Source organism: Zonotrichia leucophrys, chromosome 1 (assembly GCF_028769735.1).
Source record: "Zonotrichia leucophrys gambelii isolate GWCS_2022_RI chromosome 1, RI_Zleu_2.0, whole genome shotgun sequence".
NCBI lineage: Eukaryota > Metazoa > Chordata > Aves > Passeriformes > Passerellidae > Zonotrichia > Zonotrichia leucophrys.
Window position 1 is genome coordinate 105,700,596 of NC_088169.1, and position 19,803 is coordinate 105,720,398.

The window sequence follows — 19,803 nt, forward strand, 5'->3', positions numbered from 1 at the left end:
GGAACAGGAATGGCTTGGGCTGGAAGGGACCTGGAACATCCCCCAGTTCCAAACCCTGCCATGGCCAGGGACAGGAAATGGCCTGGGCTGGAAGGGGCCTGGAACTGCACCTGGTTCCAGCCTCTGCCATGACCAGGGAACGGCCTGAAAGGGACCTGGAACTGAGCCCGGTTCTCACGTCTGCCACGGCCAGGGAACCGGAACGGCCTGGGCTGGAAGGGACCTGGAACTGCACTCGGTTCCAAGCCCTGCCACGGGCAAGGAACAGGAACAGACTGGGCTGGAAGGAACCTGGTATTGTACTCAGTTCCAACCTCTCCATGGGCATGGAACAGGAATGGCCTGGGCTGGAAGGGACCTGGGACTGAGCCTGGTTGTCACCTCACAGCCACAGAACCGGAACAGCCTGGGCTGGAAGGGACCAGGAACAGCGAACTGTTCCAACCCCTGCCACAGGCACAGAACAGGAACAGCCTGAATGGGACCTGGAACTACACTCAGCTCCAACCCCTGACACAGCCAGGGAACGGGAATGGCCTGGGCTGGAAGGGCCTGGAACTGCACCTAGCTCCAAACCCTGCCATGGGCATGGAACAGGAATGGCCTGGGCTGGAAAGGACCTGGAACTGAACACTGTTCCAAGCCCTGCCACGGGCACGGAACGTGAATGGTCTGGGCTGGAAGGGACCTGGAATTGCACCTGGTTCCAGCCCCTGCCACAGGCAGGGACCGGGAACAGTCTGAAAGGGACCTGGAACTGCACCCAGCTCCAACCTCTGCCATGGGCAGGGACCAGGAACGGCCTGGGCTAGAAGGGATCTGGAACTGCCCCTGGCTCCAAGCCCTGCCATGGCCAGGGACACCTCCCACCGTACCAGGGTGCCCAGAGCCCTCTCCAGCCTGGCCCTGAGTGCTGCCAGCAATGGGGAGTGCACAAGCTGCCTGGGCCGCCCACAGTTCTCACCACCCAAATCCAGGCTTCGATATTCTCAGTAAATACATACGGACTGAGGAAATTCAGTGTGTTCCAGATTCCTTTCACCCTGGATGTTGCCACAGCCTTCCCAGATGGCAGCTGTGTCCATGGTTGAGGGCAGCATTTATGTTTTTCATGGAGCCCAGCAGAGATACACTTCAGACCTCAGCAGCCCCTACTCCCCAGGACAGTGCAGCATCAGAGGATCTGAAGGGGTCACTGTCAGCATTAGAAAACATAAAAAGGCATACAAGTAAACTAACCCCAACCCAGACAAACCCCCAGGTTCTGAAAAAACTGCAGTATAAAAGCATTGTCAATAGCACACATATTCTATATATTTACAGAAAAAATGCTGTCCAAATTAGTACATTCATTTTAAACTATTTCCTATGCAGGTCAGAGGAAAAGTTCAACATGTTTAAAAAGAAGATCAAAAAGTATGCACATTGCCGCTGAGCACTCCAGTGAAAACTTCCACATTTTTAGTTTAACTAGATAGGACATATAAGAAATAGAAACTTTTAAAATATCAAAATACAAACTGAACTTCAGATCAAAACTGAAGTTCAGGTACTTTAGCTGCATTCCTAATCATTAGGCTGTCACCATGTAATCTTACATGTAATGCATGTAAGAAAATTTTCAACATGTAAGGCAGCAAAGGTTTCAGTTTCATCACATCTGTGTTCATTTGCAGTGTGTTTGATGTCATTTCAACATTTTTATCCTTCTCCAGTGAAGGAGGCCTGAATCAGTAGGACTGATGCTGAAATTTGTAATTCTGAGTCTTAACATGTGAAAGTAAATTCCCACATGCAGTCCTGATAGCAATTGTCAGAACACTTGCTATCACTGCAGATCTGTACACACTGTGCTGATGTCAAAGAAAGCCTAGTGTCATGACCAACTCTACCAGGTGATCCATCATTTCCTTCAGGGAGACCGCTAATCACCAGAGGAGCTTTCCCATTACAATCTCATGGCTTTTAATGCTGTCTGAAATGGGTACAAGACAAAAATTTATGATTTATTGCAGAATCAGACTGGGTAGGGATGGAAGGGACCACAGTGGCTCATCTGGTCCAACCTCCCTGCTCAAGCCAGATCAAACACGATCATAGCACATGACTGCATCCAGATGGTTCTGGAATATCTCCAGTGAGGGACACTCCACACCCTCTCTGGGTGATCTGTTCCAGTGTTTGGTCACTGCACACTGAAGAATTTCTTCCTCATGTTCAAGTGAAACTTCCTGTGCATCAATTCCTGCCCATTGCTGGGCCCCACTGAGCAGAGCCTGGTCCCTGCTCTGACCCCTCCCTGCAGGCACTGACAGACACTGATGAGGTTCCCTCTCAGTCGTCCCTTCTCAAGGCTGAACAGCCCCAGCTCCCTCAGCCTTCCTCATTGGAGAGAAGCTCCATCCCTTCCTCATCTCTGTAACATCTGCTGGAGCTGCTCCAGGAGCTCCCTGTCTCTCTTGTCCTGAGGAGCTCAGAACTGGACACAGCACTCCAGATGTGCCTCACCAGGGCTGAGCAGAGGGGCACGATCACTCCCTGACCCTGGCAATGCTCTTCCTAATGTACCCCAGGATGTCATTTGCCTTCTTGGCCACAGGGCACACAACTTTTTTGTTTATTCCATGGACATTTTTGTGATGTCCTGACAGGAGGGGTTTCTTCTTACTAAGAACTTCTTTCCAGAGGAAGCACTACTAGTGAAGGGAAGGAGTCACATCCTGCAGACCTCTTCATCAGGGAGCTGAAATATCAGCAATGACTACAGAGATCTGAAAAACCTGAAGGGTACATTTTGCCATGAATCAATCAGTCACTATGTAGCTGAGCACTCAGTGAGTACTGATGAGTTGAGTGCAGGTTTAAAACAGGGTATGCCCCTTCACTATTTAGAAAGTAAATTTCCTTATCCAAGAGGGCTTGTACCCTAGAAAGGAGAGAGGGCTCAGAAGGGACTTGAAGTAAAAATGAGCTCACAGGTGTGACACTAAACAGGAGTGTGGCAAAGCTGGCACTCAGCTGAGGAAGCACTCAGCTGAGAGACTCAGCTGGTGACAGGGAGGGGATCAGCCAGTGTGCAGACAGTGACTCTGGTGGAAAAGATGGGATTTTCCCCAACTGTTTTCAGCTGTCCCTATTCCAAAGAAAGGCATGCCTGTCCCCTCAAGGTTACTGTCCAAAATGCACCTGCTTCCCCTCTTCTGCAGCAGGGAGCCCCACTCCATCATTTCTCATTAAGAAATCCAGCTTTGCCTACATTATTGAGAAGCACTGAGTCTCCTTTGGGCAAAGAGCCTGTGGTTAATCAAACACAGACAGAAGGAATGAAGCCACCTGCAGAAATCCTGACAGATATCTCTGTCCACTGACACCTCTGAGTGTCTCTGTAGTTGACACCACCTGTCTTTTCTGAACTCTGCAGGGATCAAACTCCACAATACTCTCCCTCTGGAAAGAGGTGGTGGACTACAGTACTTAGAAGCCCTCAACATTTACTCATCATCCAGCACTTTTCTATAGACATTCTTTGCACAGCACCCTTTTATAGATGGCATGTGAACAGCATTTGCAACCACTTCAAATTATTCAGTCTTAATAGCAGAAATAACTCAAGATAGATAAGTTTAAACCTGGCTGTGTTACCTGGCTGTGTCTCTTCCTCTCTTAGCCAGAGCTTGCCAGGATTTGGTATATATATTAAACCTCTTATAGCTATTTGCCACACAACTGGTCTTTTCCTTGAAAAAAAAAAAGAAAAAAGACCCCTGACAATCAACAAAATTATAGTTTGCCCTGAGCCCACTATTTAGTTTTAGAAGAGGCTTTGTTGAGGATAGTAGGAAGTTAACCAGGTAATAGCATAGACATAAGAGAGAATAATTACTGCACTTTCACAGCTTCACTGAATTGACAGGAAATTCCCATTGGAATGCATCATACTTTCTTGCTTAGCACCAAGAACTGACATTAGGCATTTACAAAACAAGCCTATCCAAAGAAAATATATAAAATTACTACAGACCTAATAAAAATCCACCATAAATACTTTTAAATCAATGTATTTAGAACAAAGACAGGAGGACAAACACACTATCCATGCAAGTGCCCTCCTGAAGGGACTGTGACCAGTTTGAGCACTTACCAGCTCTTACCCAGAAAGTTCTCCTTTTCTTGTGGGATATATGTCAAGGGAGAAATTATTTCATTTTACTTTGTTATTAAATAGAAAACAACATTATGGCTCTTCTGTGTCAACTGCAACTAACAGGTAATTAACTAAATCATCTTCCATTTCAAATAAATTCACAGAGCACAAAGCACCATAAAATCTCTTAAGAAGTCCAAGTAGCACAGAGATATCTCTGCACTATCTCCAGTGGAGTAGAACACTAACAAACAGAATCAGTGCTGTTTCACTTGCTCAATGCAAAGCATTTGAATAACAACCTTAAACTGAAACAAGATAAGAGGGAAGGGGAGTAAATTCCTAAAACACAGCAGTATAAACCTTAGTATGCAAAGAATGTTGTGGATTACATCCCACAGAAGGAAGCTGAAGTAACAAATCGTCTATTCAAAGCTTCTTGCAACAACCACATAATTCAAAATCACCATCAGTTGAGAGTGGAACAAGTGCCAGTAGTGCCAAATACAATGACAGGTCTTAATCTCACATTGAAAAGTATCAGAGATGACAAGTTTTCCTTCAGAAATTCAAAGAGAAATTATATGCATTTGAGAACATAATGTACTTGTTCAAACAGACTGAGCAAGGGAGGGAGGAAATAAGTTTTTAAAATATCCAAACTAAACTTGGACTTCACAGAACAATATTATCTTCCTGGAGGAATGGGGAGGGGGCAGGAATCTGATTTTGTGGAGACAGTTTGGTTTTTGGTTTTTACTTTCCAGACAAAGGAGCTTCATAAGCAGATTACAAGAATGTATTACCTTGAGCTAGTAAAAGTTACAAGTTTTTCAGTTTCACCCATCAAGATTCCTAACAAAAGCCAAACATCTTCCCTAAGAACACAGGAGGTTTTCTTCAAATTGCAGTATGTAACACTGACTTCTTGGCTTAAAACTTAATTCAACTAATGATTTTTTTTTTTCTAATCCACAAAAAAGTTTACTATGTTTACACAGTCATTTCCTCCATCTCATGATCCTGTATTATTGATAATTTATTTTAAAGCAACCCCTCCCCAAACTCCCACAGGTTTCCCAAGCCCTTAGTCCACATTCAACTGAAAGTTCTGCTGTTACAAATTAAAGGTCACAGACAACATGGAAATTTTGTTTTTTAGACAATATCTACAGGAATTAGTGCCCTTCCCCTTTTGTCTGTATACCCACAAAGTACAAATGGGTCCAGGGACCCTCCACACAGATAACAAAGCAGATACAGTTGTGGGCACTGATAGGCAACACCCAGACACAGAACACAGACAGGGGCAAGGACTGCAGAGTTACTGACTGAAATCAGCATAGCAGGAAAAGCCGCTTTTTGCCAGAAGTTGTTTGAAAGCAGTTTTAATAATTCAAGACCAAGTATAAAGATCAGGGTAAACTGAAAACTATTGCACAAGAGGAACAGCCTCTATGACCTTCATAAAAACCAGGATAGTGCTGAGATAAAATGCACAAGACACCCCCCACACTCCTTAAGTGCTCAGTTAGCAAATGAGTTAGGCTCAGTTAGGCTCCAACAAATTATTTCCTTTTTTCTTTTTATTTCTTGATATGTCAAGACATGGTACAGAAAAACTCTGAAGTGTAGTTAGCTTTGGCTAACCATCCGTAACTTTCCTCTTTCAGGCTCTCAAATGCTGAGGTGCCAGACAGTATGCATGTGGATGGTGTTATATGACCTGTACAGGCATTTCCAGGAAAAGAAACTGAAGCCCACACTAATCAGATGGAAGCAGAGGAATCCTGGTTCTGTATCCTGCTGGTGAAGGTACAGTTCAAGGTGATGGTGAATCAAAGACTTGATCAACTACAAAGCCCGAAAAGTGAATATTTACGTGACCTTCACTGGGGAAGAACAGGGGAGGGGGAAATAAAAAGTGAAAGAATGAACCATGGAGCCCAAACTTTATTTAAGAGGTACTTCACTTTAGATATGGAGAGAGCAATGAAGAATGACCATATCCTGACATTCATGATGAATCCATCCTGTGACCATCATCCTGAAAACAAGCCTTTCCCTTACATGTCTGCATTTCCAAGCCTGTGAGAATGGGATTTGGGTTGATCCCAACCACCAGAAAGCAAGCCAAGCTGCTCTTTCAAAGTGCTACCTCAAGAAAAGTTTTTGAGAGGTATGAGTCCTTTCCTGCTATTTACAGAAAAGATGTGAAATTCATAATTGAGAACATTCCATGGCCAAGGCAAAGATTTTAAGGGCATGACAATAAAGCTGGAGCACACGTGTGTACGGCAGCAATAGACATGTCTGCAAAAGTTCAGAGACTTTGCTCTCATATGGATCAGAACAAAACTAGAAATGCTGAACCAAGCAGGAATGTTCTGCTGATTCTTGCCTACAAAGATACTCTTTAGGAGTTAAAAGTGTTTCCAGTTAATAACTTATCCACTAAGACCAGGACCTCAAAAGATTTTCAAGGACACAGTAGATTAAGAAAAACTGGATCCCAAGCACATGAAATATAATTGTTTCACTTGAATCACTCGCCTTTGGAATTCTACCTACTGCATTTTGCTAAAAGACCTCTTTAGATAAGAGCATTTTCATATCCATATTATTGTCCTCTCCAGAAAATAAAAATGGAAAGATGCCACCACTTTCACTGAGAAGACTGTTACTCACTTTTCTTGCACTCTTACAGGCTCACACCTAGAATATATATTTTTTTAAAACCACACATTTATGTTGAAAAATGCTGCACAGATGAGGTGACTCATTGCAGACCTAGAGTGGTGCATTGTTCCATGAAAATTCTTTACCTTGTGCTTATATAAGGCCTCCCACAGACATCTGGAGTCACTGGAGATTGAGAGAAGGAAACGTGACAAAATGAAGAATATGGGCAGCAACCATTGTCTCCCTTTATGAACCTTTACATTTGTTGGACATTATCCAGCTGTCTCCTGTGTGCTACTGGTGGTGTCCAGTTCCTTCTGGAAGCATCAATCTTCACAGGAGTAGCCTAAAAACAACCTGAAAGATACTTAATGCAGATATTATCAAATTGTGGTATGTTAATGCTTGAACACAAAGCATTTTGGGGCTGCTCATACTTCACATTTTCTCAAGCAACCCTGTTCCCTGCAGTAAAGCACAGACTGCCCACGAAGCAACACTGACTCACTGGGGAAGGTCAAGTTCTTCGTGTCTGGTGTGATTCCAAATGTCCCACATCTAAGAAGGACAAACTGACTCCATCCACCCATCCTCTTTCTTTGTTCAGCTCAATTTTCCTGCTGCTCATGGTTTTCAGCTAGGCTGAGACTGACAGGCCTGCTATGGTAGCTTGAACTAGAAACAACAGGATTCTTGATACTACCAAAATATCACTTCAAGTAAAGCAATAGGACTGGGCAGCCAAAATGAAGACACATGTTTGGGAGAGATTAAAAAAAAAGCAATTAACTGAAAAAGAGTAAATTCAGGCTTTTTCTCACTATGAAGCAACATCTGCAAAAATCCCCACATTTTACTTGATGGTACATATGATTTTGTAAATAAATTTTGGTTAAATTTCCTTAATCTTTCTGTGTTCTATTAACTGAGAAAAAACCCTGATAAAACACTTCATAATCCCCTTGCTGAAGAGACCATACCTCACATAATTCAGCCCCAGATTACCAGGTAGCCACATGGTCTGTATGTTTTCCTACCTTACAGTTACTTGTAGAGGTTTTGTGTTGGGCAATGTGAATCCAAGCTATCAACTGCACTGAGAAAAGCAAGGCTTTTAAGACAAAGTTAATGCAACCATTAATGATTTCACATTAACATAATAATTGTTATTTCACATTAATGTAATCATTAATGATTTCATTGAAGGTCTAAACTCAGATATTAAAAATATATTCAAACAGCAGCAAAATACATAATATATTTATTTCTTCTCTTCTACCTTCTCAATTCAACTCAAAAATCTGTCTTTGCAAAGGAATACACATTTATCTTCACTGCTATGAACTTCAGTGGATTATTGTCATACTTTCAGAAACTGAATTAAAAAAAAATCTGAAACGAAAACCAAGTCTCATCCTTCCTGTCTTCCTTTTAATTTAAAAATCTTAGGTATTCTTCCCAGATGAAATAATTTGCTTTTTTACCTTAGAAAGAGTGCCTTTCCCCATGTGTTTCCCCATGTGTTTGTTGTCAGAAATTAAGCAGATGAGGGTTATTGGCTCCTTTGGGGTAAGAGGGGAGCTTTCCTTAAAAGCTTCCACAAACACTCAAACTCAAAACCTGTTAGCCATAATGAAATAAAGCTGCTCTTTCACATCTAATTCTTCTTACTATTATTAAAAAGGTAGGAAGTCTGATCTGTTCAATACCTTGTTTAAAAATACAGTGCTAAGTAGGGACATTCTTGAGTTTCAAATCAAAGTTGAACAGGTGGTGCAAAATGTAAAAGCTTTTAAGATGTTTCATCTCCCACTTTATGGTAAGCATACCTTTTTCTTTAAGAGGGAAATTTCACACATCAACATTCTCAGACCTAAAATAATGTTCCTTTGCAGTATATTTCACTTCTAAAAGGTCAATATTCTTTTGTTAAAAAAGAAATTTGATAAAATAAATGGGTGGTTTAAAAAAGCATGAAGCACTGCAATACTGAAAGTTGAAGTGGAGAACAGCCCTGAACAGATCTGGAATTCAAGGCCACATTCCATTCCCTGTACATTGTGATCCAGTGTTTCTCCAGAGAACAAACTCTCAGACTGATCCGTGCTAAGATTGAACTCTGCTGCCTCTTGCTTATGAGATGCCCACATTTCTGCACTTCTAGGTGGTCTGAACTTCATCACTCCTTGCATTCCCTTCCCTCTGTGGTTTTTATTAGCAGATACTCAACCACCACTTGAAAACCTGTAAGGAAAAGTTGTGTCGCTCCAATAAAAACATACAAATAAATATTCACATATTTTACTGATCTAACACAAAATGTTCTCTAAAAAGAGAAGGAATCAAAATAGTGTCAGGTAACAGGATTACCTAAGGACGCATTAAATCTCTTTTTCCACAAAATAATTAAGTTTCTTCATTAAAACCAGACAGTATTTCAGTTCTACAAAACAAGCCCGATAGATATGTTCTTTTACTTCCAACAGAAATTTAATTAGGACAGAAAAAAGATTTTTGAGATATTTTGTTGCAACAATAGCAACCCATTTCAAGTAAAGAATTAAAATTAGGATTTTCTTTCTGGTCATTTACATGACTGGAAAACCAATTAAAATTGATTAATCCTTAAGCTTCATAAATTCAGTTTTTTAAAATCTTTATTTTCTTCACTTACACCAATTCAAAGAAGCTTTGCTTAGAGGGTGTAATATATTTAGACTGAAAATATTTTAATTTTTTTACTAAAATTTTTTTCTAAGAAGAGAAGCAAGGTGCCATTATTGTTTTGCTTCAGAAGCCAGTCCCTACCATTAGAAAAGACTTGGCATGGCCATTCACACGCACACTAAAGTGCTCAGGTGCAGTATCAAACAGACCAGTGAAGAATATACAAAACACCATTGTGTATAATACTGTGACAGTTTTTCAATATATTCACATACAGTAATCTCTGAGTACCTGAAAGGAAACTGGCCATAAATCCTAAAGAACCTTGTCTATAAAATTGAGTAACCCATCAATATACTGTATCTCTTCTAAAAATACCCGTATTTTACAATAATATACAAGGTATCTGCTTGCAAACACAGAAGTAGCCATAAATAAAACTTTATTCTTTCTTTTCATTTACAAGCTACCAAGTACCATGTATTTACACAGCACTGGACACTTAAAGTAGTTGCAGTCACAAAATGATCCAGACAGCTGTTGATAAAGTAAAGGATCTTAAGATAAAAGCAAAGTAATACTGTAACAGATAAATGGCAAAAAAGCAGTTTTGCCATAATGATCAGACTTGCATGTTGCATCAATTCTGGTTGAAACGACTGAGCGCCATGCGATTCTCAGCTTTAATCGTTTGCAGTCTGGCTAAAGTTTGTACAGTCATTTCTCTTTTGCAGTTATTAAAATAAAAAAGTTAGAAACTATAGCAGCAACAAGCAAACCCTGTGACAGGAAGGCAAGGTTTAAGAACTAAAAAAGTTTATACAATGTGCTTAGGAAGGTCTGCAGAATTTATCTTCCATCGGCTGGAGTTCGACTGAGTGACAACATGATACGGGCATATCTTTCACACAGTTCATGTGTGGAGTAGGAGGGTAACTTTGGCGGGTCATTGAAACCTTTAATCTCTGTAGAACAATCTAGCAGTTTTGGCAGGAAATCTGTCAATTTTTCTTGCAAGTTGGCTGCAAATCAAACAGAAAAACAAACATAAGCATTTATGTCCACATTTAGAATTGTCTCTTTTCTGCCCAATGTTGACTTCTTTTTAATTAGTGGGTAGAAGAGGAGGAGTTTCACTTGGAATAATTCAGATTCTTTAGACCTACCAAGCAATAACTAGGACATACAATTTCTAGTCAGATGTTGATATAAACTCCCCTTTAGATAGTCTAACACCACAAATGTTTTCCTATTCAAAAAGCATGTTTCTTTTACAGCCTGATAGCCTAGTGCAACATACAGAAAAACTCTTTTATTTAAATGTGTATAGAATTAATCAAAAGTCAGCGTAGCTCAAAAAACATTAATGAGGTAAAAAAGATACAGGTTTAATTCCAGATATTGAAAACATCATACTTATAACAAAGGTGCACAAGAGCCTTTTACCTTGATAATAAATTACTTACGTTCCATTTCTTGTCCAAGATAGGAACACCAGCGGTTCCTCATATCTTCCACAGCAACAATATCTTTCTCTTCCATTTCATCCACCAGCAGTAATGGCAAACAGGGGACAATAAGCTCGTTCATTATGATCAGGCCATTATTTACTTCCTGATCATCTCCGGATTCAAACAGTGCTGCAGCATGTTCGTTCAGTTTCTTCAGAAACCACCACAAAAAAGGAAAGCTTTTAAGTACACAGCATTTCACACTCTACCATGCATCATTATCAGTTTGTTTTAAAGCATAGTCTTCCTACAGAATTACCTGGCAGTTGGTATTAACCACAGCCGTATTTTAACATTTACTCCATGATGCATATGCTGTACTAATCCACTTGAACTTGTGCTGCTCCTCAAGCCACTTCATTTCATACCTGCCAACTCCAATTTTGCAGCTGTTTTGTTAAGACTGAGATTCTATCAGCAGCTTTTATTTTTCCACTATTGTTAAAAGTGACATAAACAAGGAAAAAATCCCTTGTTCCAGGCAAGGCATCATTGCTGATGCCTTTACCAATATTTGTCTCCCCATCAAACCATGGCAGCAGGCTGAGTCTGCTCACCAGCACTGTCAACCACTGCTCCCACCCAGCCCAGACATGACTGCAGTGAGCCCACTATAATCATAAAGAAAATTATTTGCTACTCACAAAAAATCAGGGGAATAATGTTTTCTTTTTTACTTGTGTTTTTTTTTTCCTCTTACAGCCTCACTATTAAATTACTAATGCAGGGAAGTTTGAGGTTTGTTGTACATGACGGCAATACTTTACTATTAATTTATTTTATTAGAGCTATGCAGCAAACTCAACATTTTGAGACTTACAGTTCCCCCATCACTTACTAGCAAACACTCTCGTCTGTAGTGAGATATCAGCTCCTCGTCGTGCCCTCTGTAGGGGCCTTTGGACAAGAGTTCTTTGTTGTTCTGGTAAGCATAGATAAGGTAGAGCAAGGCTTCCATGTAACTGAAGTGAAGAAACAAAAGCATTAGGTGCAGCATCCACATACCACCTACCTCAAGGTAACCATTCCAAGGACAGATAACTCCACCTGCTGGATGGCAAGTCCACCCCTTCCCACCAAGCTCTTCATAATTTTTTTTTTAAACCATACAATTTTGTCTTTTACACACACTAGAACAAATTATTTTATTATTAGGTAAGATCATTACAAACGATGTCTGATCCAAAGCTCACTGAAACCAAGAGTTATCATTTCACTCACTTCAAAAGCAACTTTAGATTGGCCTTGAGTATTTATGAAAATTTAGTTTTTCCTGACTACATTTATGTCACATTGGGTTTGAGTTTCCATTGCAATGAATATCTTGACAGCATTCTACACCTCAGCAAATAAGATTTAAAGTCGTTGCCTTATTTCTAAAACAACAACTGTGAATTTTTAAGCACTAATTGAAAGTTCTTCCAAGTTACTTGAAATCTGATGTGATGGTAGAAGCCATCACAGAATTTCAGCAGCAGAAGTGCTGTCAGACTGTTGATATTTCTGTCTTTAATCTGAATGCAGTAGATAAATGCAAGGCTAATTGGTAGAGAAGGAATAAGAGAGCACCCAAGAACCTGTTAGTTGGTAATTGACAGAGATCCCTTCATGCACAGATGAACAATCTCCCCTCATACTGCTGCACATCATCTCCTGCAAACACCTGAAATGGTTAATTCGCTGATTTACAAAGACCCAGTTATGACAGACAAGCACTGAAAGCAATTCTGGTAGCTACCCTAAAAACATAGTTTGATTAGGCAGTTTGATATCTCCTTTTTACTCAAATAATAAAAAATAAAATCTAAGAAGAGAAATTTCCTAAGGCAGTAGTTAAAGGAACATGAAATCATGCACTCCTTCCTGATGAGAGTATGAGCTCATGTGTCAAATTGAAATTACCAAATCCAGCTACCAAGCTACTGAAAAAGGCTAAAAATTATGTGGACACAGAGCATATCTGAATACAAGTCAAGAATTTTCCAAAGTAAATAACTCAGGATGTAAGGTAATACCTCTCAATGAGACAATATAAAAATAAAGGAAAAGGCTACTTCAACTCCATTTTTCCTAGCCATGAAAACTCTTCATACCACTGCTCACCAATAAAACTGACCAGACAGCTGGAAATTTAGTGTAGGAGGAAAAGAGAAGAAAAGATGATTACAAGAACGGAAACTGCTGGTTATAAACCCAGAGGGATTGGATCTTCTCCCATTCTTAGTTCAGTTATTTGTGAAACTGCAGGTTGAAGCTACAGTGTCAATAGCTCTGTTGATGCAAATTAAAACTCACTGGTGGTAGTGGCCTTATTCCCAGTCACCCTCTTCTTGCTCCTTCCCTCACCTATGTGTGACCCTTTCCTGAAACAACTGTGGTGCCATTTAACACCAAGGGTGTTATTTTAGATTATCATGACTGTATATCCAAGGTCAGACTCCTTATATATCTTGGTTCTGAGGAGTGGGACTACAGTAAAATTAGCAAACAGATCCATAGAAGGTGGCCTGGGCTGAAGGCCATGGGCAGGGGGACACCTTCCACTAGACTAGGTTGCACAAATCCCCATCCAACCTGGCCTTGAAGGTTTTCAGGGATGGGGCAGCCACAGCTTCTCCAGGCACTGTTGCAGCACCTCAACACCCTGAGTGTAAGGAATTTCTTCCTGATAACTAATCCAAACTTCCTCTATGTCAGTTCCCCCTTGTCCTGTCACTCCATGCTCTTGTAAAATGTTCTCTTTATCTTTCTTGTAGGCTCCTTTCAGATACTGAAAGGTTGCTTTCAGGTTTCCATGCAACCTTCTCTTCCTTCAGGCTGAACAGCCCCAACTTTCTCATCCTGTCTTGACTGGGCAGCTGCTCCATCTCTCTGATGCCCTTGGTGCCTGCTCTGGGCTGGCTCCAGCAGGTGCCTGTCCTTGCTGTGCTGGGAGCCCAGAGCTAGATGCAGCCCTGCAGGTGGGCTCTCAGCAGAGGGGGCAGAGGGGCAGAATCCCCTCCCTGCCCTGCTGCCCACGGGGCTCTGGCTGAAGTCAGGACATGGTTGGCTTTCTGCCTTCTCACAGCTGAACTGCACATAAGTTCAAGTGTGTGCAGGCTAAACCTAAAATCACTGAAGCTGCTCACAAAATTCTGGAGCTCTCTAGGTTGAGGCATTGGAAAAGACACAGCAAGCACAGAATGGCAAAATTTTAGCACTGCTTTGAAAAAGGCATTTCAGTCAAAACTGAAAAGCTGTACTGGCTTTCCAAGAAACTTAAAAGGCAACTGGTAAAGCATACAGTTTGTTCACTTTTAAGTTGCTGCCACAAGAGTGAGCTGCAGGCAAGGTTCATTAGCTGCTGCCTGGGTTCATCTCAGCCAGAGTAGGTTACTACTCCACACTAAAGTCAGAGGAGATCTGCCTGAAAGACCCCTTAATTCTCCACCTGCAGTGAAAAGTGGGCCTTGTCACTCACCATCAGGGATGACAAGTGACCCCTGAAAGTAGGCATGAAAAAGATATACCAAACTAATGTTGATTTCTGTGTTTGTTCAACACATTACAATTAAAGAAATAAATACTGCTTGAATAAAGGTTGACTTTTGGCTCCATCCATTGAGTGCTGCTAGGTTATTGCTTCGTGTTATTGAAGCTAAGAAAAATTTGTCAACAGAGAGGTGGGTTTGTGGGGGAAAAACAGCCTCAAAACAGTCCTACTAATGAAGATCATATTTCTATTATGAAAGTCCATCCTTTCATGAATATTTTTGAAGTTATGTTTTATGATTTTAGTGTTGAATGAACTGACAGGGATCAGCAGTTTAGTCTTGTTTCCAGCATAAGGATGGTACCATTGCTCTCTCAAGTGTGCAAGATGGGAATCTCTGTAAATCTCTGAAACCTTTGTAAATCTGAAGCTGAAACACAGGTATGTATTTGCACAAGATGCCTTTGGAGCAGGTCACTGGATAGCCAGATCTCACTCATCCACTAACTATATTTCAGTCCTACTATCATTGTATCAGAAACTTCATGAAGCACTTTTGAAATTGTACCTTTTATTTCTGACTCACATTAGAGTGTAAGTATTGTCACATTGGTGGTAATAGGCTTGTTTTTTAAATTATAAAGGTGCTTTCTAACAAACACTTCACCCTAATTCTGTTGTAAATAGTAGAGAATGTAGTTTAGCACACAGCAGAAACCTGTGCTTCCTTCTCTTCTCCATGGCACAACCAGCATATGCTATGGCAAGAAGGAATTTATTGAAAACATTGGTATTTTACAATTGAAAGTGCCACTCTGGAGTCCCAGTGCCAAAGAACTTGAAGATGTTTCACCCCACCTGTAATCTTAGAGAATGCATGAAGGGGTTCCTATAAACCACACCAATGCCTGTAACATTTCTGCCTCTTTGAGGAATGAAGCAACAACAGACTTCAAATAAGCCAGGCAATCGTCTGACTAACCTTTGTCCACAAACTGTTTAAGACCAATAGTGCAGCATATTTCCATTCAGATTATTAGTAAATGTATTGTTTAATACATGGTGGTAACCCAAAGACAACCCAAGACTCTGGGCTCATGGTGTTAGTCAGTATAAAAAGAGGTATCATGTCACAAAGGCAAGGCTGTGTCTTTTGCAATTAATTTTCCTGTATTGTTTGGGGCCTTTCTTTTTTGGGAAAATGTAAGATGAGAAATATGGAGCAATTTACTACTCAACAAAGAGCAAAGAATTAAATTTGACTCCTGCTACAAATTTCCCTACCTATTGTTTTATACATGAAAAATCAGTGATTGACTACATTTATACTGTAATCACCATTCTTGTTGCATGTGTAGATCAGAATAAATATGAGCTGTTCTGAATTACATACATAAATGTCACCCATTTTATATAGCCACAATTTCTGACTTGGTTCAAAAAGAGAAGGGAATGAATCACCACAGAGTTAAGGACAATCAGCTACAACTATGACAGCTATGCATGACAGTTTTTCTCAAATATGTTGTTTTCCTGACCTTTAAAGGCCACCATAGGTGGAGTTTTGGCTCAGACTAATGCAGAAGGTAAAACTGCTTCAGTGGGAAGTCCCAGCCAAAAAGCAGGAAAGACACAGACTTGACTAATTGTGTCTGCTAATGAAAGCAAATATAAGTATGTGCACAGAGTGACACCCAGAGCATTTAAGAATAGAAGAGAAGGAAAAATAGGGGTGCATGTGGAGGGTGCTAAGAAAGAACTCATGGCTTGATAAAAGATTGGAAATGGAAATTAAACACTTCTTAATTTAGAAAACAGCTTTACTTATCAATATTACATTTTGCTTTCACATCATTCCACTACATTTGAGTTCTATACTACCACTTACCTCTTTTTTTGGAAAAACTCCAGTCCTACCATGAGAAACATGGTTGTTTCCCTGAAATGTCTATAGTCTTGATGCCATCTCTGCAGTAAGAATGAGTAAATAGAACTTCGTCAACAAAAAAGAAATTTATTTTTTTTAAACACAAACCTCCCTCCAGTTAAATTCAGTGTCCAGTCACAGTAAGTACTAAGGATGCCAGTAGGCTTGCGTATGAGGGAAGTCCACCACAATCCACCCTCTCTCAATAAAAAGAAAATTCTTAAATGTCTTAAATATTTCTAGATGAGATTATTCTTACAGAACCTATTGCCATTTGAAAGGAAGACAAAGCATCTTTGGAGAACCACAGATAAAATTATACAAGATCTTGTTTTTTCTTCCCTACATTACTCAGGTGTTGTTGGCAAGCTTTTTCATATGCCAGATATTAAGCTTAATTTTCAATACAAGAATGACACAGAAAAAGCTTGAACACTTTACATGGGAAGTGCTAAAAAAACCCAAACACAACTCTGATGAGATGCTGGTGCTGAAGCAGAACATTTATCTTACTGCATCTCCATTTATACCAAGTGACTCCTGGTTCACTTTACACGTAAATGCTCCAGGTGAGAAAGGCACTTTTTCTACAGAGGGTTAAGTGCCAACTTTCAATTTATTAAAATTAAATAGACATAAGACACAGCTACTAGCAGATTCAACAGAAAGAGTTTGAGAAAACATCCATAAAATGCCAGCTCACTACACAGAGCTGACACCATCTATGGTGAATCCCCCAACTACCTATGGCAGGAGCTAAAAAAGGGGCACTTTTCTGCAGAGGAACAGAAGATCTCCCCACTCTTAGAGCCAAATTCAGAATTGTTTATTCTCTGTGCAGCATCATTCAGAGAATGGTAAAACAATGAGCCCTGCACAGCTCAAGAAAATGCAATTAAAATGCCACTCTGAGGGTCCCCCCTCTCAGTGGCTAGGGAGGCACACTGTAATGCAGTAGTATCTACTGTAGATCCTAAACCTGGTAATGAGAAGTGGAAATAAAAATATTTTTCATTGGATTTGTGAGGGGAAGATTACTCCCATTACCCTCCTGATCAAGTTGTTTGGACCTACCAACACAACAAGGAGGTAGAGGTGCTGCACTGGAACCTGCCCAGGACATAAATACCCACTGTTAGGAGGTCTTAATGAACAGTATTACTCAGACTTGAAACTGATGCTGGAAAATCAGCTACAGCTTAGCTTTAAATGTGAGATGAATTATTTTAGCAACTATTAGTCACTATTATAGTCACAAAATATTTAATATCCAATATTCACTCTCACTTTTTCTAAACAACCCAGGAGGAAAAATTAAATGCATAAGCTGGTTATGCATGGTCTCAGCAAAGAAAAGAATCTGCTGCTCATAAGAAAATGGGAATAGCTGCAGGGATAGCTGGAGGAGAAGCACAAATGGGACTGTGCCTGCTATGCAGCTCCCAAGATGAGCAAGGCTGGGCACAGACCACTCTCCTCCTTCCTTGCCAGCTGCCTAGACAAAGCCATGTGGCTCATGTGGTGATAAATTACAAAATATTGTTAGTGACGTCAAGACTGGTTAACAAAGTAAGGACAGATTCCAACCTGACACTTATTAATGGCTCAAACACTGGAATTACAGATGTGGAAAAAACAGCTTTGGCTCAAGAGCAAATAAGGGCTTTGAATAAATAGCCAGTTTTAACTTCTCAGTCTGAGACAAGAAGAAATTTGTAAAAACAAAATTCAGCTTTACTGATAACTATTTCACATTACAACTTCATTTAAAGCATAAGAAATACTGACCTCATATTCCTCCATGTTTACTTCATCTGGCTTTATCATTTCAAGTTTGGCTTGAGCAACCTTCATTATGTTACGGCACCTTACAAAAAGCAAAAAAATAAAATCATTAAATATTACTGGAAATTAACAGAGGGTATTATCCTTACAAAGACAGGAGCCTCAAACAGTATGAGCTACAGCCTTAGGCAAACCAGTATGAAAATGCCTTGGAAAATGTACATTTTATTATGCATGGTATAATCAGCAGGAGAAGGCACACTTTTGAAGTATGTGTGATGGAGGCCTGTGCTATTTAAAGGATTATTTCTTTTATTTCAGTAAATTGCCACATTGCTCAGTCTTTCTTTTAATTTTAAATTTCAGATAATTTGAAACTCCCTGACAATTACTTTGCAAAAGTTTAGAAGACTATTCCCTACACAGAAATCAGACTGTTTTCTGACTTTTAATTTATCTATTTATATAAGTAAGTAGATGAAACTTTGAGTGGAAGAGAGACAGTCTTGCTCTGCAGCCAGTCACTCAGTTGGAAAGGCTTTGCCCTCTCTACTGGCTTTCAGGACAGTGAGAAAACACAATGAAAGAAGGTACAGAAAACTGTGTGCAAAATTATGAACAACACTGATCATTTCTACTTATTTTAGATGAATAGAAACTCAACTTGATTAGTCTTTTAGCAGGGATTTTTATAAAGATGATTTGTTTTACAACGTAAGTGTGCAAGCTATTAACTAGGAGATAAAGCCAAACACACCAGCCAAATATGAAGGGGTGTTTCCACACATCAGAGAACATTCATGAACACAGGAAATGAGATGTGCAGATCTTATTACCTTTCATCAAAGCTGAGATTGTGATCTCCAAACTGCTCCAGTAATGTCCTCTCAATTATCTTCTTTGGTGCCTGGTTTTGGATGAAGTAAACAATGGCATGACGCAAACGATAATCACATTCAGGTGGCGGATCTTCCTGGGCTAATTTTAGCAGACGTGTGTATTCCAACTTAATTGCCTACATAATTTAAAAAAAATAGATATTATTCTTTCTGGCTTTCAACTCGGACATCACAGACACAAGATACTTTATGTGCCACAGCATTTTGCCTATAAAAATTTTTAACAGTTCCACAGACTACCCTTCTAAGAAGTCTAAACTATGTTTTTGAAAAGAAAACAAAAAACCCACAGATAAGTTGTCAAGCTGGTACTTTCTCTCACCAGTTAAGCCTGAAAAAATCCCAATAAACCTTCCCTTCAAAAGTAGTTCCAATCCTGTGCTATATCTCCCTGAGAGGAGATTTATCCAATCCTTAGAAAGGTTTCTTTAAGCCCAAGACAAGTATAAGATTTCAGGCACTTGACCATAAGAAATTTTCTGAAGTCTCATTAGGTAAAAAAGTACCTCAAATACATGGTTAAATGCAAAGACATGAAAAAAAATATCCTACAAGAAGTTTAGTAAACATGTATGATTTGGAAAATACTAAGTGGGAATGGAATATCTCCTTCAATGAAAAATGATTGATAGGATTTCTGAAGAAAATAATAATTCCATATGAACAGTACTGCCTTATGGGGCAGGATGCAGCCCTCCTTGAATATTTTAGAGAAA

The 19,803-nt window shown here is 40.0% G+C and overlaps 1 protein-coding gene across 2 annotated transcripts in view; it reads right to left on the reverse strand.

Annotated features, from left to right (window-relative positions):
* Window positions 1–9,918: 9,918 nt before the first annotated feature.
* Window positions 9,919–19,803, reverse strand: part of USP25 (ubiquitin specific peptidase 25) — an 87,740-nt gene continuing 77,855 nt past the window's right edge. For both annotated transcript variants that reach the window (XM_064726758.1, XM_064726747.1), the window contains 6 exons: window positions 19,025–19,203; window positions 18,192–18,270; window positions 16,365–16,444; window positions 11,843–11,966; window positions 10,960–11,155; window positions 9,919–10,515 (listed from right to left, as the gene is read on the reverse strand). In XM_064726758.1, the coding sequence (XP_064582828.1) occupies window positions 10,343–10,515; window positions 10,960–11,155; window positions 11,843–11,966; window positions 16,365–16,444; window positions 18,192–18,270; window positions 19,025–19,203 (831 nt within the window). In that variant the 3' untranslated portion in view covers window positions 9,919–10,342. The remainder of the gene's footprint in view (window positions 10,516–10,959; window positions 11,156–11,842; window positions 11,967–16,364; window positions 16,445–18,191; window positions 18,271–19,024; window positions 19,204–19,803) is intronic.